Genomic DNA, 21,050 nt, shown 5'->3' with positions numbered 1-21,050 from the left:
TCACGCAGCACTTGCAGGGCAAGCAGGCGATCAGGCCCAGTCAGCATGGCTTTATGAAAGGCAGGTCCTGTTTGATGAACCTGATCTCCTTCTATGACAAAGTGACGCGCTGGGTGGATGAGGGAAAGGTTGTGGATGTGGTCTACCTTGACTTCAGCAAGGCTTTTGACACCGTCTCCCACAGCATTCTCCTCAAGAAACTGGCTGCTCTTGGCTTGGACTGGCGCATGCTTCGTTGGGTTAGAAACTGGCTGGATAGCCGGGCCCAAAGAGTCGTGGTGAATGGAGCCAAGTCCAGTTGGAGGCCAGTCACTAGTGGCGTCTCCCAGGGCTCGGTGCTGGGGCCGGTCCTCTTTAATATCTTCATCGATGATCTGGACGAGGGCATCGAGTGCACCATCAGTAAGTTCGCAGATGACACCAAGTTAGGTGCGTGTGTCGATCTGCTTGAGGGTAGGAAAGCTCTGCAGGAGGATCTGGATAGGCTGCACCGATGGGCTGAGGTCAACTGCATGAAGTTCAACAAGGCCAAGTGCCGGGTCCTGCACCTGGGGCGCAATAACCCCAAGCAGAGCTACAGGCTGGGAGAGGAATGGTTGGAGAGCTGCCAGGCAGAGAAAGACCTGGGAGTGATGGTGGATAGTCGGCTGAATATGAGCCAGCAGTGTGCTCAGGTGGCCAAGAAGGCCAACGGCATCCTGGCTTGTATCAGAAACAGTGTGACCAGCAGGGCTAGGGAGGTGATCGTCCCCCTGTACTCAGCTCTGGTGAGGCCGCACCTCGAGTACTGTGTTCAGTTTTGGGCCCCTCGCTACAAGAAGGACATGGAGGTGCTTGAGCGGGTGCAGAGAAGGGCGACGAAGCTGGTGAGGGGCCTGGAGAACAAGTCCTACGAGGAGCGGCTGAGGGAGCTGGGCTTGTTCAGCCTGGAGAAGAGGAGGCTCAGGGGCGACCTTATCGCTCTCTACAGATACCTTAAAGGAGGCTGTAGTGAGGTGGGGGTTGGTCTGTTCTCCCACGTGCCTGGTGACAGGATGAGGGGGAATGGGCTAAAGTTGCGCCAGGGGAGTTTTAGGTTAGATGTTAGGAAGAACTTCTTCACTGAAAGGGTTGTTAGGCATTGGAACAGGCTGCCCAGGGAAGTGGTGGAGTCACCATCCCTGGAAGTCTTCAAAAGACGCTTAGATGTAGAGCTTAGGGATATGGTTTAGTGGAGGGCTGTTAGTGTTAGGTTGGAGGTTGGACTCGATGATCTTGAGGTCTCTTCCAACCTAGAAATTCTGTGATTCTGTGGATTCAGAGACAAGGATGGCTTCCCTCAGGTCAAAGATGCTGTGCTGTCCAAATGCAGCAGGATTCTGACAGAGGAGTTTCTTGGTTCTTCCTCTGAGAATTACAGACTTTCCTGGCTCTCATATTAGGAAGTCTTTTTCCCAGTGTCCTATGGAAACAAGATCTATGCAGTCATTCTGTCTGTCTCCACCCATGAATCCCTCCAATTTCCAAGTAAGCTTTGAACCATTGGCTAAACACGGTGGTTGAGGAGTATAGGTCTTACAGAGGATTACAACCCTAGCATTTTCTTGAATAGGGAAGAGAAAGTTGCCATATATATCCCTGTTAAAGGAAGAGTGTTCATTGAGTGCATAGATTCTTTAATTAGATACTGGAGAACCACTGCCACAGAGAGACCTTATAAATACCCTGACTGTCAGGGGGTCTTACCTTCACAGACACTGAAGTTCAATATCAGCCAAAAGACTCAAGCTCTCAAGGCAGTGAGCTTCTGTGTTTTGATACATAAAATTATTTTTAATATGTCACAGTGGCCACTTAGGACTGGAGGTCAGCCTCTCAGCCAGAGGAGATACCTAGTACAGGCACAGCAAATGGTTAAGGAAAAAATATGCATGTTTAAGCTGCAGTTTGCACAGCTCACTTGTTCTTACACTGAATATAACACACTGTATGTCATTTGATTGCAGGGAAAATTGGATGCTCTCTGGGTCTTGCTGCGGAAAGGTTACGACCGTGTATCTGTGATGCGCCCACAGCCAGGAGACAAGGTACCGTGCCTCAAGACATTTCTTGGGAAAAATAAAATCCAACTAAAAATTCTGTCTGCCTCTACAAGTGTTACTTAAGCGTTATGATTATTTTTCCATGATGAGGCAGATAGTCATGATGGCTCAGAAACAAACATTCAGTCACATTTTATGAGCTTTGTAACTTGCAGTTCATGCAGTTTCAGACCAATACATTTTCAAGTGTAAAAACTGTCTTTGTGCAATGACAGAAACACCTGTCTCAGGGCCCAGTACAGACTTACTTTTAGATGTGTAATAAATTCTAATAAATAGTAAGGGATATTTCTGCATATTTTCATTCATTAATATCTTAAATTCTGGAGTAAAACTCTGAAAAGACATAAATCTATATATATTTCTACATAAATTTAAACTTCATGGGCACTTTTATAAAGCAATATCTGCAGAAGGATAATTGGACTGTTGCATGAGACGAATTAAATGTTCTCATATATTTCCAGTAAAAAATGGTCTCATGCAAATTTCTATATATTAATGCATGATTTTGGGTGGAAACAGAAGCCATTGAATAGAATGGACTACTGTCACTTGATGGGGATGATACTCTTTACAACAGCAAGGTACTATAGAGATACCTCTCATCTCCACAGTATTAATCTCCCCCTTTTCAGTGGAATGAAATGCCTGTGTGCTTCCGAAATCATTCCAGTGTGAAGACATCCCCAGCTATCTCTAGGCTGGGCAGTAATGTGGGCAGCACATGCACAGTGCTGTGGTCAGCTCCAAACACTCTGCAGACTTGCAGGGATGTTTGGCTGGGAAGGGAGAGCCTGAGCATCGCAAACTCTACACGTGCTCAGGGTGCACAGCAGGTCTGGAAATCCCTGTGGTAACCATAAGACATCCCCTAACTCCTCACAATTTAGATTGTCACTTGCCCAGGGCTGTGCCCAATGCAATTTTTACTGTTTCCAAGGTTCAAGATTCAGTATCTCCCTGAGCCCAAAATTTGATCACCCTCATGGTGAAATATGCCTAGTGCATTAATGTCACACCTGGTCATTTTACATACCTCTGACATAAATGGACAAAGGAGGTTGGGGTTGCTTCAGGAATATAGTTGGACCAAAGCAAAAGTAACTGGGTAGCATTGTGAAGGTTTCAGGCAATCCAGCTGGACATGAAATGACAAAATAATTTTTTGGTGGAGAATCATAGTCCTGTAACATTTGTCTCCCTGCAAGGTTTTCCATTGGATGCAAGACCAGTAAGCTTTTGTGAATAAAAAAATGTAACCACAGAAATCACAGAATGGCTGAGATTGGAAGGGACCTCTGAAAATGATCTAGTCCAATGCTCCTGCCTGTAGGATCACCTAGAGCACATTGCACAGGATGGCATCCAGGCAGGTTTTGAATGTCTCCAGAGAAGGAGACTCCACAGCCTCTCTGGCCAGCCTGTCCCAGTGCTCTGTCACCCTCTCAGTAAAGAAGTACCCCCTCATACTCAGCTGGAATGTCCTGTGCTTCAGTTTCTACCCATTGCCTCTTATCCTGTCACTGGGCACAACTGAAAAGAGACCGGCTCAATCCTCTTGACACTCTCCCCTCAGATATTTATATACATTAAAGAGGTCTCCCCTCAGCCTTCTCTTTTCCAGGCTAAACAGGCCACGTTTTCTCAGCCTGTCCTTCCTTGTATGACAGGTGCTCCAGTTCTCTCATCATCTTCATAGCTGTCCTCTGGACTCACTCCAGCAGCTCCATGTCCCTCTGGTACTGGGGAGCCCAGAACTGGACGCAATACTCCAGGTGTGGCCTCACCAGTGCTGAGTAGAGGGGGAGGATCACCTCCCTTGACCTGCTGGTAACTCTTCTGAATGCACCCCAAAATCCTATTGGCCTTCTTGGCCACAAGGGCACATTGCTGCCTCCCTCCCGGTCAGCCTACTGTCCACCAGGATTGCCAGGTCCCCCTCTGCAAAGCTGCTCTCCAGCAAGTCAGCCCCCAGACTGTGCTAGTGCATGGGGTTATTCCTCCCCAGCTGCAGGACCCTGCATTTGCCCTTTTCGATCTTCATGGGGCTCCTCTTGGCCCAACCCTTCAGCCTGTTGAGGTCCCTCTGAATGGCAGCACAACCCCCTGGGGTACCAGCCACTCCTCCCAGCTTTGTGTCATCAGCAAACTTGCTGAGGGTGCACTCCATTCCATCATCCAGGTCGCTGAAGTAATTAATATTTTCTTTCTTCAAGGGAAAATATGCTAAAGTATCTTCACTTAGTGTGAATCTGAGAGAAAAGTTTATAATACACACTTCTCTAATGCCTGGCAACTTTTGTGCAATGTTCCCACAGAAATCATAGTTTGAAGAATGCCACCTCTATGAATAAGTTTTCTTTTACTTGAAGAGTTAAAATTATCTTATGCCACTTCCATTTATACTAGGGAAAATCCAGAGCAGTTTAACTGAAGCTGATAAAGTTAGCAGCAAAATAGGACAGCAGGCACCCTCCCTTTTGGTGATGTTGCTCTTAGACATGCAGTTTTGTGTCCTGTCAGCATAAGTAGCAGCAGAATTAGCTAGTATATGTGTTACATGATCCAGACTCAAAGTAAATTAAGCTCTTTATGATTCTGCTATGCTGTAAAGGGTCTCTGATTTGGGTGCAAATGTAATTTAGTGTGAAGGAGAAAGTGGCTGAAAATGCACCCAGGCCTCTAGCTGCAAAAATATCTGTTTCTCTCAAATGACTCCTGGAAGACTTGTAAATGTTTGGGCACTTCCATGTGTAGATATAAGGAGCTTATCTGGCTTTCTGTGAGGTTAGACAGCCCTTTTCTCTCATGTAAACAAAACTATGTGCCTGAGTGTTGGTCTTCTTTGAATAAACATACATGAGCATCTTGATGATTTTAATCACTTTCAGACTTCAGTGAGCAGTTAGTGTTTATTCCCTTGCAGTAGTGACATAACAGCCAGGTGATGTCACCACCAGCGGAGCAGGAAAAAGCAATCTGAGAACCCACTAGAAAACAGTAAAATGGCAAAATGGCCGTGATACTCAGTAATTTACACAGCTGAAATGACAGAATTAGGTAGCATCAGCAATTATGTGGGCTTTTTTTTTTTAATTATTATTTTTACTTGTTTGTTCGTTTGTTTCCTTACTTTGGATCTAAAGCAGGGAGAAGAGTCTAGCTTTCAAGCACTGGGTTTGGCTTTGAGATCTCTGAATCATCTCTCATCTTGCCATAGATATTCTCTGTGATTTGGGTGCTGGTTTTGGCTCTCATACCTAACTTCTTGTTTTGTAGACGTAGAAGGTCATTTTAGCTTTACGATACCTAGAGACTTCTGTCCAAGAGACTGGGAAGTGATTGCTTTCAACTGAATAACCTCAAACTACGACTGTGCTTTGGAAGAAAAATTAGTCAAAAAGGAAAGCAAAAGGTTGAAAAAATAGCAAAAGATTGCAAAAATAGATGTTAAATTTGCACCACACAAAATGAGGAGGGTCTAACACCTATTTAATCCTAACCAATCTCACTCTATTCTTCTCAGGGCCACTGTTTTTCTAAGACAAATTTAAGTCTATGTCCAATGATACAAAGGCTCAATGATTCAGGCTACCTTATGGCTAGTGGCTACTGCCTGGCCAGCAAACATCAAATATTATCTCATAAAACATATTACTGTTTTGGTGTGGTTGGAAATGCAGTGGGAAGGTCAGTACATGAATTGATGGAGACAGCAGCATGGAATCATCTGCCAGTGTCACCTACAGCTGTCAGTGCCTTGAATGAAGGTAGCTTGGAGTTGTGTGAATGGTTTGCTTTCCTTGGGGGAAAAAAAAAAAAAAAAAGAAAAAAAAAAGGAAAAGGAGCAATCCCATAGAAAATCTTTTTACAAACCACTGCCTATCAGACAATCAGGAAAAGAAAGGATCTATTGCATTTCTCTGTAAAGATAGGAAATTTCTGCCCATGCAAGTACTAAGAGTGCCTCTGTATCACTTATAAACATAGCCTCTTCTCTGAAGTGGATGTTTAATAATCCCTTTGTCATTTTCTTCATCCAGCCTGTGACATGGTTCTTAGCATCTGTTTGGCTTGTAGCAACAACTGCAGCAACAGCGTTTCAATCCTTCACTGTATAAAGACAGGACCACTCCTGCATTTTATGATGGGTGCATCTTCTGTGTACTGGGTCACTGAGCAGCATGTTTATCCACCTGGTCCCATGCTAGGCATACAGCCAAGCATAGGGTATGTCTGGCAGCTGACAGCCAGTGTGATGAAGATGCTTGTTGACACAATGATCTGAGATATGGCACCTCCTTGACTCAACATGCAGACCGAGTCCAAGTGGCTGTATCCAACAGGTTTGGATGTTCTTCATGCCAGAGATCCTGTAGGATGTTCACACACAGCCCTGCATGCTCACACACAGACACCTAGAGGCTACCTCAGCCATGTGTTTCTTGTGTAGTTTTCCAACAATGAATAGCCAGCAGGGCAGAGCTGTTAGAGTTGTTTTGGCAATGGTGAACTCAGCTGTAAATTCCTGTGGCCTCTCCAAGGGATTCCAAATAGCTCCCTTGGACCAGGCAGTGTGAACTGGTGGCACAGCAAGGATAGACTTGGTCCTCAGCAGATTGTGAAATCTTCAGCATGGGCAAATAGCTACAAGTCTGCAGGTTTTCATAGCTGTCCACTGGCAAATTTGGGTTTGAGCCTGTTTTACTGGGAAGTATAGGTAAAGAGTGCTCTACCCAGCTTGTCAGTAAAGGGGGCCCAATCACAGATGGTACTTGCAACTATAAGCTGGTCTTGTTATTTTAAAGTGGAGGCACAGCTGGTTTGAAACTTCAGCCCTGATAGACTGGAGCCGTGTGCAAGCCCAGCCTTGACAGCTGCAGAAAACAGAAAGCTTCAGGCAGATATATACAGGGCTTTGAGTTATTGCAGCACAAGGCAGGGCAGCTGCAACTTTCCAGCTTTTTCCTGACTCTGCCTAACTTCATTGCTATGCCATCCTTTTACAGAGTGTTGTCTCTGCAAACAAAAACTGGATTATGATTATTGCAAAAGCTCTGAAAAGGATGGAAAAGCTCTAATTTCCTGGCATCACAGGGGCTTTCAACCCCAAACTGCCTATGAAAAGCAGAAGTTTTGTGCCTTTAAGGGATGACTCTAAAACAAGGAGGAAGAGGGTATCGTGGGATTCCCAAATGCAATTCTGCGCTTCACCACACTATCAGCTGAAGCATCCACCCTCAGCACAAAGCTGGATGTGTGCAGATTGAATCCATTTCCTTTGCTACCTCAGTGTAATTTCCTTCTGCAAGGACAGCTGCTCACAGAGAATGGTGTGAGCAATCTGCCATTCTGCAGAAGACCAGGCCACCCATCACTCCATCCCAGGTTTTCTGCAGGGATGCTAGGCAAGGGAGGCTGGGCTGGGTGCTCTGTTTTGTCTGCCTGGCAATCACTCAAGGCAGTGTCAGACAGTTTTGGCCATACTGTGCTCACTAGCTCAGTTTTGGCCATACTATGCAGCCACACAGCATAGACTTCAGGCCACGTGCTAATTAAAAACTCCAGAGTGCTTAGCAGCAGGCTAGCATGCCCATGCTGCCAGATAGATGTGAACTACCAGCCACAGCAGTCTTTGCAGCATGGACATACCATAGAAATGAGAGAATCAGTGATTAGCAAAACAGCCTAGAGAAACCAGCAGACTCAAAAGGAGCTTAAAGTCCCACCACATAGTGCATTCTCAAGGCAGATAAATATTCTAACCTTTGCAGGGAAAACTAATGGCTAGAAGCCTTTTATCATATGATATTCCTAAGAGCTATGAGAAGGAGACATTTTGAAAGCAATTTTCACTTCCTTCCTTCTCTTACCTGCAGAAAAGAAGGAACCAGATTTCAGATCCTTGATGTTGTCATATGGGCACCTTAATTCACCCAATGGTCAACTTAAAAAAGTAAAGCTAGAAGATGAAAAGTTGTAACTGAAAGGAATCTCTGTTTGCTTTGGAGCCTGAAAAAGAATTGGACTCAATCCCAGGGTTACATCACTTTCATATATAAGCAAGCCCTTGCTATAATCAGTTACTTTATCCACTGCCAGCACATTAGCTGAGCTGTTCAAAAAGATCGCTTGCGTAGAATGGAACATGGCTCCAGCTTCAAACACTGTGTTGACTAATTGTTACTGTTTATCTGCTGTAGCCCACACAACTTCCTAGGTACCACAGAGAATGACCAATAAAGATGTCCCCTGCCCCAAAGTTCACACTAGTCTATAACAACACGTTGGTTCAAGGGTAGTGACTAATAAATTTGCAATGTATATACATTGTAGTGGATAACATGAGGATGAAAGCTTATATTTCAGTCCTCCTTCTCCTCCGTGTGACCTCATACAATCCCTTCTCACCACCTTTTCTCTGTTCATGCCCTGAACCCTTTAATCAAGGATGGGATACCTTATACTAGGACTGTTTCTTCACTGCAAAAGGTACAGTCATCAAAATAATTAGGTGCTGTACACAGTAAGAAAGCTGGGTTTGCCTAAAAATGGAGCTTAGGGGATTTTTACCAATTGTACCAGTTGCCAGAGTAAAAGATGAACTGTGGCAAAACTGTGCCTTGATCAAGGGATCCTTCTAATCTGGAAGACTTTAGGTCCTTAACCTTGACCTACATACAAGCTTAAGAAAACACAGGTGGTGCCTGGGGTGCACTGCATTCAATGTATAGCTTTGTGTTAGATGTGCCAAGCTGGTGCAGGAAATGCCAACCCTAGGAGGGATGGATGTGCTGGATCTGAAGGCAGGACAGCTGAAGTACTGTGCTGCTCCTGAGCGCCTGTCTTCCACTGAGGTTGCTTTGCCTGGGCGATGCACCTTGCTTTTGGGGCTGCCCAGCTTCTCCTGCCACACCTTCCTGCCTGCAGATTGGTAGGATCACCATCTCTGGCATGGTGTTAGGGTTAAGTGTTCCTTGACAATGGAGAGCTGGGACTTCTTCAAGCAGGACTGCCAGAAAGATGCTTGCCCATAGCGTGTCTTACATGGCTATGACCACTACAGCTACATGAAATCTACAGCAATTATCAGTGACTGGTCCTGATCAACATGTTGTTATGTCTGGAACAATTGGCCACATGCCTATCTGCATTTGCAAGAACAAACCATGAAGCAAACTCTGGTCTGGTTTGCAGAAGGCTTATTACACTGAATCCATTCTTCCAAAGCAAAAGGAAGAGAAAGGCATGTTCAGGACCTGATTGAAGTGCTCCCAGAGAGCCTGAGATGCACAAAAAGGTTGTGAAATTCTTTTCTTGGAATCAAACCTGGAAATGGTCGAGGTTACCAATAGACACAGATGTTTCCAATAAGGCAAGGAAGTCAGAGTCACATGGGATTCCTGTGGTCTTCTCACATTTTCAAGAGACTAGGTTTGCATTCTTGTCAGCATTAATGAAGTTATTTTTACATTCTAAACATCAACAGATAAGGGTGATATAAAAATACATAATTTTAAAGAAAACTTTATCACTGTTATAGTAAAGGAGCGCTTATCTATGCAAAGTGCTCACTAAGTGTGGGATCCAAATAATGAGTGTGCCTTAAGTGTGTCAGTTGCATTTCCATGATAAACAACATTCTGTCAGGAATTTATGAGGAGATTATTAAAATGCATGTCAAGCTCAGATTTGGCCAGGAACATCTCAGAGAGCAAATCATTTTTAAAATTTGTATTGTATAGTATTAATTGCAATTTCATTTTGTGTATTTGTAAACATAGGTAAAATATGGAAAAAAATACAATGAAATCATGTGTAATTATGTGTAAAGATATATTCTGCCTAAACTAACACATATGCAGAGAGGAGCTTTTTCCAGAACTAGTATAGATTTGCATGTTTGCCAGTCAAATCGCATCTCTTGTTAGATCTCAGTGATATGGTTCTGGTAAAAATTGTGGTTAGTTAAGACAAGAGGATGAGGCTAGAAAATCCATGAAAATGTCCCCGTTAAAGCAATCATAAGTGGTCTTTTTGACAATGAAAGGAAGAATGTGTGTGTGTGTGTTGTATGCATGTGCTGACCAAAATAAATAAATAAATAAATAAATAAAAATTAATATAAGCAGAACAGCCAGTGTATGAAATACGACCAGTTTACAGCCAAATTGCATGAATCTTCCCTACAAAAAAGCACTGTTTTTCAACAAAAGCTTACAAAACTCTCTCTGCCCTGTGATCACCCTAATGTTTTTATATTACAGTGAAATGCCAAAACCTCAGATTAACTTGATTTCAGGCTTCACTGTGAATGTTTTGTGCAGCCTAAGGAATTCAGATGACCGCTCTGGATTATATCAGTCATTCATCCCAAATGACTGTTCCTTGTGAAGGATGCAATTCTGCCAAGAAAGGACTGTGCTGCTTGTTAAGTCCCACTGTGTTTTGTGAGAGTCATTTGAGCATGTGTCTGCTGCTGCTTGCCTGGAGCATACCTATTCACAGCTGTGCCACAAAGGAGAGCAGAGGGCTGCCAACCCTTTTCAGTATTGCTCCAAGAGTCTTAAGCCATCTTAAGATGGATAGCCCCTTTCATTTGTACCCTGCTATTATAATTATAGCTCAAAGATGTGCAGTTGAGCTGGAGGTCTCTGGGCAGTTCTCATAAAGCATCTGGGAGCTCTCAGGTTGGGGCACTGCTGGGAGCCTGGAGCTACTCTCTGCACTGACACACATGCTGATCTCAGCCAAGCTGCTTAATCACCTTCATAGAATCACTGAATCATTTAGGTTGGAAAAGGCCATTAAGATCAAGACCAAATTCTGATGCATAATGCTACAAGACCACCACTAAACTGTGTCCCTAAGTGCCACATCTACATCTACGTCTCTGAAATACCTCCAGAGATGGCAATTCCACCACATCCCTGGCAGCATATTCCAATATTTGACCACCCTCTCTGTGAAGAAATTCTTCTTGATAGCCAATCTAAACCTCCCCTGGTGTTACTTTAGGGCATTTCCTTACTTCACCTGAGAAAAGAGACCAACATACCTTGCTGCGATCTCCTTATAGGTAGTTGAGGGCACTGAGGTCTCCCCTCAGCTTCCTCTGCTCCAGACTAAACAGCCCCCATTCCCTCAGCTGCTCCTCATACCTCTTGTTTTCCAGTCCTTTCACTTTTTTTGTTGCTCTGCTCTGCACACGCTCAAGCAACTCAACATCCTTCTTGTAGTGAGGGGCCCAAAACTGAACGCAGTACACATCTCAGAGGCTTCTCCTGTCTTCTAGATGATGTTAATCCAATGCATTTTCCTTCCCTAAACACTTGTGAAAACAAAAGATGGAACTCAGTAATAAATTTAAAGTATTACCAAGTGTTGTGGCTGTGGGAAGGGATAGCTGTATTAGCAGATATGCGTGTGGGGTTGCACAGTCACCTGTGGATAGTTACGATGTTGTGCTATAGTACAGAGATCCAGGATTTCATAGAAGCATAGAACCATTAAGGTTGGAAAAGACCTCCCAGATCATCTGGTCTAACCATCACCCTACAACCAATGTCACCCACTAAACCATGTCCCTAAGCACCATGTCCAACCATTCCTTGAACACCCCCAGGGACAGTGACTCCACCACCTCCCTGGGCAACCCATTCCAATGCCTGACTGCTCTTTCTGGGAAGAAATGTCTCCTCATTTCCAACCTAAACCTCCCCTGGTGCAACTTGAGGCCATTCCCTCTAGTCCTATCACTAGTTATCTGCGAGAAGAGGCCAACCCTGAGCTCCCCACAGCTTCCTTTCAAGTAGTTGTTAGAGAGCAATAAGGTCTCTCCTGAGCTCTCCCTCTTCTCCAGACCAAACATCCCCAGTGCCCTCAGCCACTCCTCACAGGACTTGTGTTCCAGGCCCTTCACCAGCTTCATAGCCCTTCTGTGGACATGTTCCAGGGCCTTGATGTCCTTCTTGTAGTGAGGGGCCCAAAACTGAACCCAGCACGCAAGGTGTGGCCTCACCAGAGCAGAGTACAGGGGGACGATCACCTCCCTGGTCCTGCTGGCTGCACTATTCCTGATACAAGCCAGGATGCCATTGGCCTTCATGGCCACCTGGGCACACTGCTGGCTCATGTGCAGGTGAGCATCGACCGACACCCTCAGATCATTTTCCTCTGCATAGCTTCCAGCCACTCTGCCCCAAGCCTGTAGCGCTGCTTGGGGTTGTTGTGGCCAAAGTGCAGGACCTGGCACTTAGCCATGTTGAACCTCATCCCACTGGCCTCATTCCATCGACCCATCCTGTCCAGGTCCCTCTTCAGGGTCTTCCTACCCTCTGGCAGAGCGAAACTTCCCCCCTTTGGAGGGTCAAGTTTACACATTTTAGATCTGTATGGTGCTCAGATAGTATGACAGTCTTTTTTGCATAGTGTGCCAGGACCAGTTTTTATTGTGCACACTCAGGTGTCACAAGAAACCAGTGGGAATCAGGAGTTAGCTTTGCCAAGTCTATCCACACATTCTCTTTGGTACCTATGCCATGAGTTTATCTGTTTCAGCAAACCATGAGTTCATGGGTGAGCGCTCCTGAGCACTCCTTGCTGACTGGGCATACATTGTCATGTCTGAAAAATGCAGAGGAAGAAAAAAAGCAGCCTGAATAATTACCTCCTTACAGTAAAATTTTGTTCTTCTCACCATTTGTAAGCTTTAGAAAAAATTGAAAACATTTTAATCTGCTTCATATAATTGGGTGTTCCACAGAGATTAGCACTGGCTGCTCTGCTACTTGAGGAATGTAAGTCTCTTCTTATCTCTGGCAAATTCAGACTCTTAGAAAATGAAGCCACCTTTCCATGACTGTTCCTGGCTTCTGGAGAAAGCTGTGCACTTTTAAAGACCTCTCTTGGAAATAACTAATCATTTCTCACCCTACAAAGTGCTGAAATGGAAGGAAATGAAATCTAAACTACAAAGAGAGGGACAATGCTGCCACATAACCTGGGAGCTTGCTCCTTGACATTATAGGGGTATGTGAATATGTTTGCCAGAGGACAGCTGACTGGGTGCAGGCATACAGGTGGTGGCGTGGGTTTCTCCCTCTAGCTCGGGACCACTTCTCAATATGAAGGTCGGTGCCTGAGTGCTTCAGGTTCTCATCCACTCCCACCCTTCCTACCCCTAAACTCACAACTGCATTTTGCTTCTCTGAGAAACTGCGTATGAAATAGGGTTGGTCGGGCTTTTAGTGCAGCACTGAAGCTGTCATACTTACCGAGCTTTGTTTTAAAGTGTGATTTGAATTGAGGCAGGGAATTACCCCAATTCAGTGCTGACTTGAGCTTTCTAGAACAGTGAGGGACTGGGCAGGCTCTCTATGTAGAGAATATTCCTCTGCAGGGCTCATAGAAAGGGCAGCCTTCCCATTTAATGAGATGAGAAACAAAATGGGTTCCTAGTTTGTTTTGAAAAGCAGAAGGCAAAACAAGCCAATGGAACAGCATAGTTCAAACTTTCCTCTGCATGGAATGAGTAGTTCTGCAGCTGTGGGGTGAATGAATTAACTGTTGGAATAAAACCCTTACTGAAGCAGCAGAATTATGACAATGCTGTGCTGTGGGGTAATTGGGGGACCTGGATGCCAGATGTAGAAAAGTGTCTAGGCTTGTATATTCTCAGAGAAAACATTGCACGTATGTTCAGTAGGTGTTTAGGCTCCAAGAGCGAAAGTGAAATTCCGATAAGAGGAAGGGGAGTATTCTGATACAGAGAGAATCACCTTGAGTCAGATGTCCAGAAGCCCCCTCTGCCATGTGTGTTTCTTCACTGACTGAATGTCATGTTTCCCCCATGCAGCTGCCAACAGAGTGCTGGACTTATCCTCCTTATCCTTAAGGGAATGTAAGGTCATTCGTATCTGTGGGATTGCAATAAATTCCTAAAAATGAGCAGCTGAAAAATCTGGACTGTGTCTGGGACCATCTTTATGAGAACTTGTGAGGGAAACCCTAGGTCTTACTTCAGCCATCCAAGGACCCTCAGGGACTTGCTTGGCATGCAAAGCTACCCAGAAACAAAAGCACCAACAGCAGATGCTTTCCCTGTAATCCAAGGCACAGAAAGAGATGACTTAAACTGCAGCTTAATTCAATCCTTGCTTTTGCCTGCTCAGGCTTTCATCTTGGATGTGAGAGCATGTGGTACTTGCAGGACCCTAGGCAAATGTGGCTGCACAAAGAACAAAAAGAGCATTCAGTGTCAGGTTAACAAGATGGGGTGGCCACTGAGGAGGTGTTTTAGGTTAGATGTTAGGAAGAACTTCTTTACTGAGAGGGTTGTGAGGCATTGGAATGGGCTGGCCAGGGAAGTGGTGGAGTCACCATCCCTGGAGGTCTTTAAAAGACATTTAGATGTTGAACCTAGTGATAAGGTTTAGTGGAGGACTTGTTAGTGTTAGGTCAGAGGTTGGACTTGATGATCTTGAGGTCTCTTCCAACCTAGACAATTCTGTGATTCTGTGAAGATGAAGGCACAATAGGTGTAGGCACCATCATGTTGGCAGAGTGGCTCACATCGTATCAGTGAGTCACACGACAGACAGGGTGAAGCACAGCACTGCTGGTCAGCCATTGCTGACACACACGTGCAACTCCTGGTTGCTGCAGGCCCTGCTTCTGGCCTATTTTTTAAATATAGCTACAAATTCCAAACACATAAGTGGTATTTTGGAGGAGCCATAAAATGAGATCAGGTGGACCATGGGGAACACAAAGGCACTTTATTTGTGTTAGCACCAAAGGCTGGTCATCAGCCATTATGCACTTGCAATAAACTTGGCCGTTAGCAGGTTCATGAGGAACTGTAAAGCCTATTAAGTGTAGCTGGTGCATAGGGATACTGTTTTTAACTCAAGTCTGCATTATTAGAGTGATATCAAAAAACAGAGAAAGAATGTAGCGGTTAGCAGGGGACTTTGCTTGGAGTTCACAAATCCAAAGAAAACACCCTAAAAGCCGTAATTATTTGTTCATAAGTGGATACTTGCAAGCAAATTCTGCCACACAAACCTCCAGCAAGTCACAATGAAAGTCAAGAAGTCTATTTCATTACAGAGTAGCCAAGACGATCAGTACTATGTATTAATAATCAGCTTTGGCCATCACAAAGCACAGGAGCAAGACTTATCATCCTAGGAAGTCCCCTGGATGCTCCTTTATTTTGAATTAGGAGTCTATTTTAGAGCTTATAAGATTTAAGGTAGTTGTCTGATTTCACGCCATGCTGTTTCATGGTGTCATGAGTAGAAACCCTCTGAAACTAAGAACAGAAAGCAGGAGATATAACTGCTTTCCCATGCTTTAAAAGCAAGACCTCTGGGTGACTTTACACACCTCTTGCTGTGTTGCCACTTGATGATTCTTCTTTCTGCAGACTCAAAAATGTATGGGTGCAGATAAGGAACTGTTGTTTAACCCATCATTAAATCTATGCTAACAGGTTTCTGTTGACAGGCTGCAGGGCTTGAGAACAAAATTATAACCTTTCTGCACATATTATTGCAGTGTGGTTTTCTGCTAATAGCCATGGAAAAGTTAACCTAAACATCAGCTCTTTTTCCTGGAACTAACAGCTTTGAAGCCAAAAGCCCAGTGATTTGATCATCAGCTTGCAGGACTACTGCACAGCAGACTGCTTGTTACTGTAAAAACAAAGTCCAGAGCTGACTCTCGAGCTGCTGAACCCCTGTTTATGAATTAAACAGTAGCCAGCTCATAAAGGGAAGTGTCCCAGTCATATCTCATTGCAGAATTACAATTATATGCCTTTTACCTCAACAGGCACAGATTTGCCTAGGAAGCCCAGGAAAATCCATCAAACAGGGATTGCAGGGATGGCAAATTGTTTCTCACTAAATACTGGTAGGACAGTATTCAACAGACAGTAGTTCCTGTTTTCTTGAGCCATTAGTGCTACCCTGCACAGGCAATTCTCGAGTCACACAGCACACAAAGTGCCACTGAGTTGTGCTCTTCTGTGCACATAGTGGAAGATCCTGTCCTCAAACATGTCCTGTCTTCTCTGCCCAAAGACAAATTGCATTCAGACAGGTCTTCCTCAGATCACTGCTTTATAGAAGAATAGATCCTGCAGGCTCTTCTTTCCTCTCCAGAGGGATGTTTATCACTGCCCTTGATTAGTTGTTCCAGTTATCACTGCCAAAGTAATGTTTCATTTTTCATTTGATTTTTAATCCTTTCCTCATACCCAGTAGACTTTGTTATTCAACCTCCAGATGAAAAATTACAGTTTGTGTGAGACAGAGTATTTGATGTGTCACTCAGCATTTCTCCAAGACTAGCTACCTCTTTTCCAGAAAGACAATGGGAAGAATGACCAGATCTTCCTGGAAATGACACCCATCCCACAGTGTAAATAAGCCAAAACTAGCTCCTGCAAAAGTAATCAGACCTGATTGCTGACATACAAATGCCCACTTGTTGCTGAAAGAGCCATGCTCCCAAACCCTGGCAGAAGACAAAGAATGAGGTTATTACGCTCATTCCCATGCTTGACTTTGGCAAAATAGAAGCTTTTATCATCTTGTTTCACTTTTCGTAGGAGTTTGAATGTTTTCTTTTCAGTAGGTTCCCCAGCTCATTCAGTCCTGTGTGATGTAGTTGCAGATATCAAGTGGCAGAGACTGCCAGAGCAATGGGTATTATCTGGGTTGTGGTAGGTCTGAAGAGCCTGTCATAGACCAGAAGATACAAGTAAGTTTCTGAGTAAGATTTCAACTGGAGGTTGAATTGGAAGAACCACTCTTTGCACTGTGGGGCCTATATGTGAAGCACTATATGTGAAGGTATAGGTGAGTGTTAATCATAAGCCAACATGACTGAGCTTACACAGCTCTTACTTATTCCAAATTCTGTGAAAGATCTGCAAAAACTGCAATACTTCATGAAGTTTAAAGTATTTTCTTCTATTCTTCAATATATTTTGCTTTTGGAGTGCTTGAACAGAACAGGATCATATCAGTACAAATACAGACCATTGCCTTAACATCTGAATAGAGCAACCATAACAAAGGCATCAGAGGAAGATACTTTTTCTGTAACCCCTCAATTTAGACAGGATGCTTATCTGAATTGTAGGAAGCTGCCTCTGATACAACTGGAGTTCAGTTCCCCGGTGTGAGATCACTGATCACTAGCTTTGGTGATGTGTTTATCATTCTCCTATGGGGTTTATCATTCTCCTACGGGGCTTCCTTATTGGTTTCAGAGGGAAATGCCATTTTGTACCACTCCTTTAACGGGAGTTAGAAAGTTACATCTAGCATGGCTTGTAGTACTGAGACCTGACAGAATGCTCTTGATCTTACTCCAAACTTTATCATTCTGCAGTACTTTTCACAAGGTGTTTTAAGTTACACCATAATAATCCCTAGTTTTCAGCACTGACTCTATGATAAGAGTCCAGGTTATTAGAATCCTGTTGGAATAATGATCCAAAGTTCCTTCTAATCAATGAAAGTCTCCCTCCTACTTCTATGAGAAAATAGATCAAGACTCCAATTTATCATTTAATGAGTGGACAAGGTGGCTGGAATGCCTTGGGAATGGTAGGTTTTATGAGCAACACTGAGTTCAAGGCTGTGTAATGAGAGACATATGGGAATGGTTTTGTTGCGGTGATGTTTTATCACAAAACGAGACAGTTTTAATAGTTGTTTGGTGACTAGCAGATACAGAGGTAGCTGTGTAATTAGTGTGCTTGCTACAGAAGGCAGTGTTTCCTGGCATTACCAAGTGGATTTGACACAGACTGATCTCACTGAGAGCAGCTGGTAACAAAGCCCAGAAGCTAGTTAACAGCTTCCTAAAACTGTCTCCAGACACCCTTGTGTGATTTAAAAGAGCTGCCAGCTCAGGCCACAAAAGCAGGGATATTTCAAGCTCTCGGGATCCTGTTATGTAGCAGAAGCCCTCTGGGATTTTGGGGTTATCTTGATGGTGGGGAGGTTCAGAGTAGCAAACCCCCTTGAGCCCAAGAGATCCCTGACCAGTGTTTTTCCCAAATGATAAGAAAGTGGTGGGAATCCTCACCCTGGTCTTTTCCCAGCATCACCCTTGTCCTGGCACAAAGGAGCACATTTTCAGAGAGAGGTTTTGTAAAGTGTCTGCGCAAAGGTCTCTTTCACAAGAGGGATCAGCACCATACCAGTTAGAGGTGAGTTTTCTCTCCACCGGAGAGGCTGCCTGGGCTGTGTGGCTCCCACAGTCTGTGAGCTGCCATCACGACCCTGCTCCCCACAGGGTCGGAGCTGCTGTCAGCTGCACCGGGACCCCCCACTCTGCAGTTCTGCTCCTCTCCCTGCTCATCAGCCTTGCAGGTGTTCCTGGAAGGTTCAGGCCTGGGCTGAGTTCAAGTAAAGCACTATCAGTCCCTGGTGGGGAGGGTTTGACCTAGAGAATTCAGCACTAGTTTCTCCCACCTGTGTATATGCTTTGCTTTTAAAGTAGCTACTTTTTAGTAAATTATCTCTTCCAGAGATTAGTGGTAATTCTTCGTGTATTTAATGTTTTCTTGTTGCTCGTTTGGCTGTTATCTCCTGTACGTTTTGTGTGTGCTTGATTGAGATTCAGGTATCAAATCACAGGTTAATTTTCAAAGCTCCCCCCCCCCCCCTTCATTTCCCTTTTTCTCTTTCTTTCTCCTTTCTCCTCACTGCTTTTTATTTTTGTTTTTACTTTCATTTTTCTCTCTCCTCTTCCACATAACAACAGGATAAACTAGGTTATTGTTTATGGAAAGTTTGAATTACAAATGACCCAACAAAACAACATTAAGTATCATATCTTTTCCAACATCTCTTTGCAAATGCCGGAGCTCAGAAGCCAGTCCCAGTGTTTTATGATTTTAAAATATTGATAGTTTTCCAGGTATTCATTCCAGCTTGATAGGAAACCAAGAGAAATAGAACCATTTTTCAACTTCAGAAAAATGTGGTCAGACTTCCCTGTTAAAGAGATACCTCCTCAGTGCTGTGGAGGGCATGCCGCTTCTCTGGGACTGACTTCCCTTTCCTTCCTCAGCAGGGCTGAAGTGAAACCAGAGAAAAGCTCCCTCACCTGGGTTCTTCTGTGATGCGGACCCAGGAGCTAGCTGCCTAGCATAAAAAATAGTCTCATCCCAGGAGGAAGTCATGTTCCCCCCAGCTGGGTTCAGTGTGCCACATCCCAACCCAGGGGCCACACAGGTAGTGCTCTGGGCAGGCAGTGATGCGTGATGTGACAGCCCCTCATCTGGCTGGTCTGGTGTCCCAGATGAGCAGGAGGTGGTGGGAAGTGGCTTGGGCAAGGCTGTGGAATTCCTAGGAAATGCCACAGTCTGGCTGAAGCATCCACTGCTCTTTGCACCTCTGCTTGCTAGATCAGCCTCTGAGACACAAATGCTCAGCTCACTCTCCTGATCACGCAGCAGCTGCTACCCTGCGCTGTGGCCTTGATAGCACAATGCACCCTCACCCCACCTTCTCTTCCAACCCCAGCAGTGCTCCCCAGTCAACCAGATGTGAAGAACAAAGGGAAAAGCTTGGATCGAGCATGCAGCCCTACAGCACTCCATGTGCAAAGCGCTGGCAGGGACAGGCCCATGGTCAGTGCAGATGAGCCTCCTGCAGCCAAGTGTTTTGCTGTCCTGGAGGCAGTACTGCCTGCCTACATCCCTAAGACAATTAGCTGTTGAAGGTTGTTGAAGGTTGTTGAAGGTTGTTGAAGGTGAAACAGCAAGGCCACTCCATGCAGAATTCATTATGCATATGCCTCTGAGCAGTACTCTTTAGAGCAACAACATAAAATGCTGGAGTGAATAGCCCTCATAGATTTTGCTGATTCCACTAAATTTCAGATGTAATAATGTTTCCATATTGCTCCAATTGTCTTCTGAGGCACAGCTGTGACTCTCCCCTCTGAAGTGTTGCGGCTGCAGAAAGGGAAGTGAAACCCAGCCAAGGCGTTCAGCACAGCAACCCTTTAATATACAGCCTATTCCCTTTGTTCTTCCGTTCTGTATCTCTAGCTACTGTCTCCCTGCTAGAAAGGCTCATAGAATTGTCTCCTCTTATTCTCAAAATTGTGGTACAATCTGATTCAGGAGCTTTTTCTTCTGGAAGGAGAGGTGACTTCTATTTAAGGATCCAAAGTAGCATTTAGTGGAAATGGGTTGACTTCCTGCCTCCTGGATGTTCTGCCACCATCTTCCACACCCACTCCATCTAAATCTGGACACTTAGATGAGATGATAAAGCTTGGGCTCCTAACTAGTGACTGTTGAACCTCTCCTAAAATATAGTCATGTGAAGGTCCTTGTGTTTCCACTGGCTGTAGAGAGATCCTGCACCCCTCTTACCTGTAGTACCTCAGATACCCACTCAGGCATTGCATCCAGACCTCCAAGGTTAAACAAGACATTTGGGCCCAGACTTTTTGAGTGTCTATTACTGTTCACTTCAACCTTTGTTATCTGGGGGATGAGTTGCACTGTGCTGGCAATGGAGAGCCCTGTAAAGACTTGAATGGATGTGTGATTAAACAGCCAACTTGATCTTCATCCAGATATTTTTCCAGATAAAACAGCACTGAATCATGGAGGTTAATGATGCTGATGTTTGTTTTTTGTATTGCAATTGCATGGTACAAAGCCCAGCCGTTAATCAGGGACCCCTTCTGGTAATCGCAGGTGGGAAAACATCTCTCTTGCCATGCAGTTCAGAGAAAGCTAGGTCTTCTGGAGCTCTAGGATTACTTGTCTGTGGTTACACTGGCTAGCACAGCCTCTGCACTTTTGTGTCTGTTATCAGATCACTAGATGCAAGATGAAATCATCGTTTAACATCCAGATTTTTGGTTTAAGTAGATCTCTTCTCCCTGGGTCTTCTATGCATTGGTACTCAGGGCACT

The 21,050-nt window shown here is 44.5% G+C and overlaps 1 protein-coding gene across 1 annotated transcript in view; it reads left to right on the top strand.

Annotated features, from left to right (window-relative positions):
• Positions 1 to 21,050, top strand: part of ANTXR1 (ANTXR cell adhesion molecule 1) — a 123,763-nt gene that overhangs the window by 95,831 nt on the left and 6,882 nt on the right. Inside the window, exon 17 of the mRNA XM_084499710.1 lies at positions 1,986 to 2,066. Coding sequence (XP_084355836.1) covers positions 1,986 to 2,066 — 81 coding nt within the window. The remainder of the gene's footprint in view (positions 1 to 1,985; positions 2,067 to 21,050) is intronic.

This window comes from Aythya ferina (genome assembly GCF_964211825.1).
Source record: "Aythya ferina genome assembly, chromosome: 27".
Taxonomy (NCBI): domain Eukaryota; kingdom Metazoa; phylum Chordata; class Aves; order Anseriformes; family Anatidae; genus Aythya; species Aythya ferina.
Note: the sequence above shows the minus strand (reverse complement) of the source record. Positions and strands in the feature narration are given on the sequence as shown.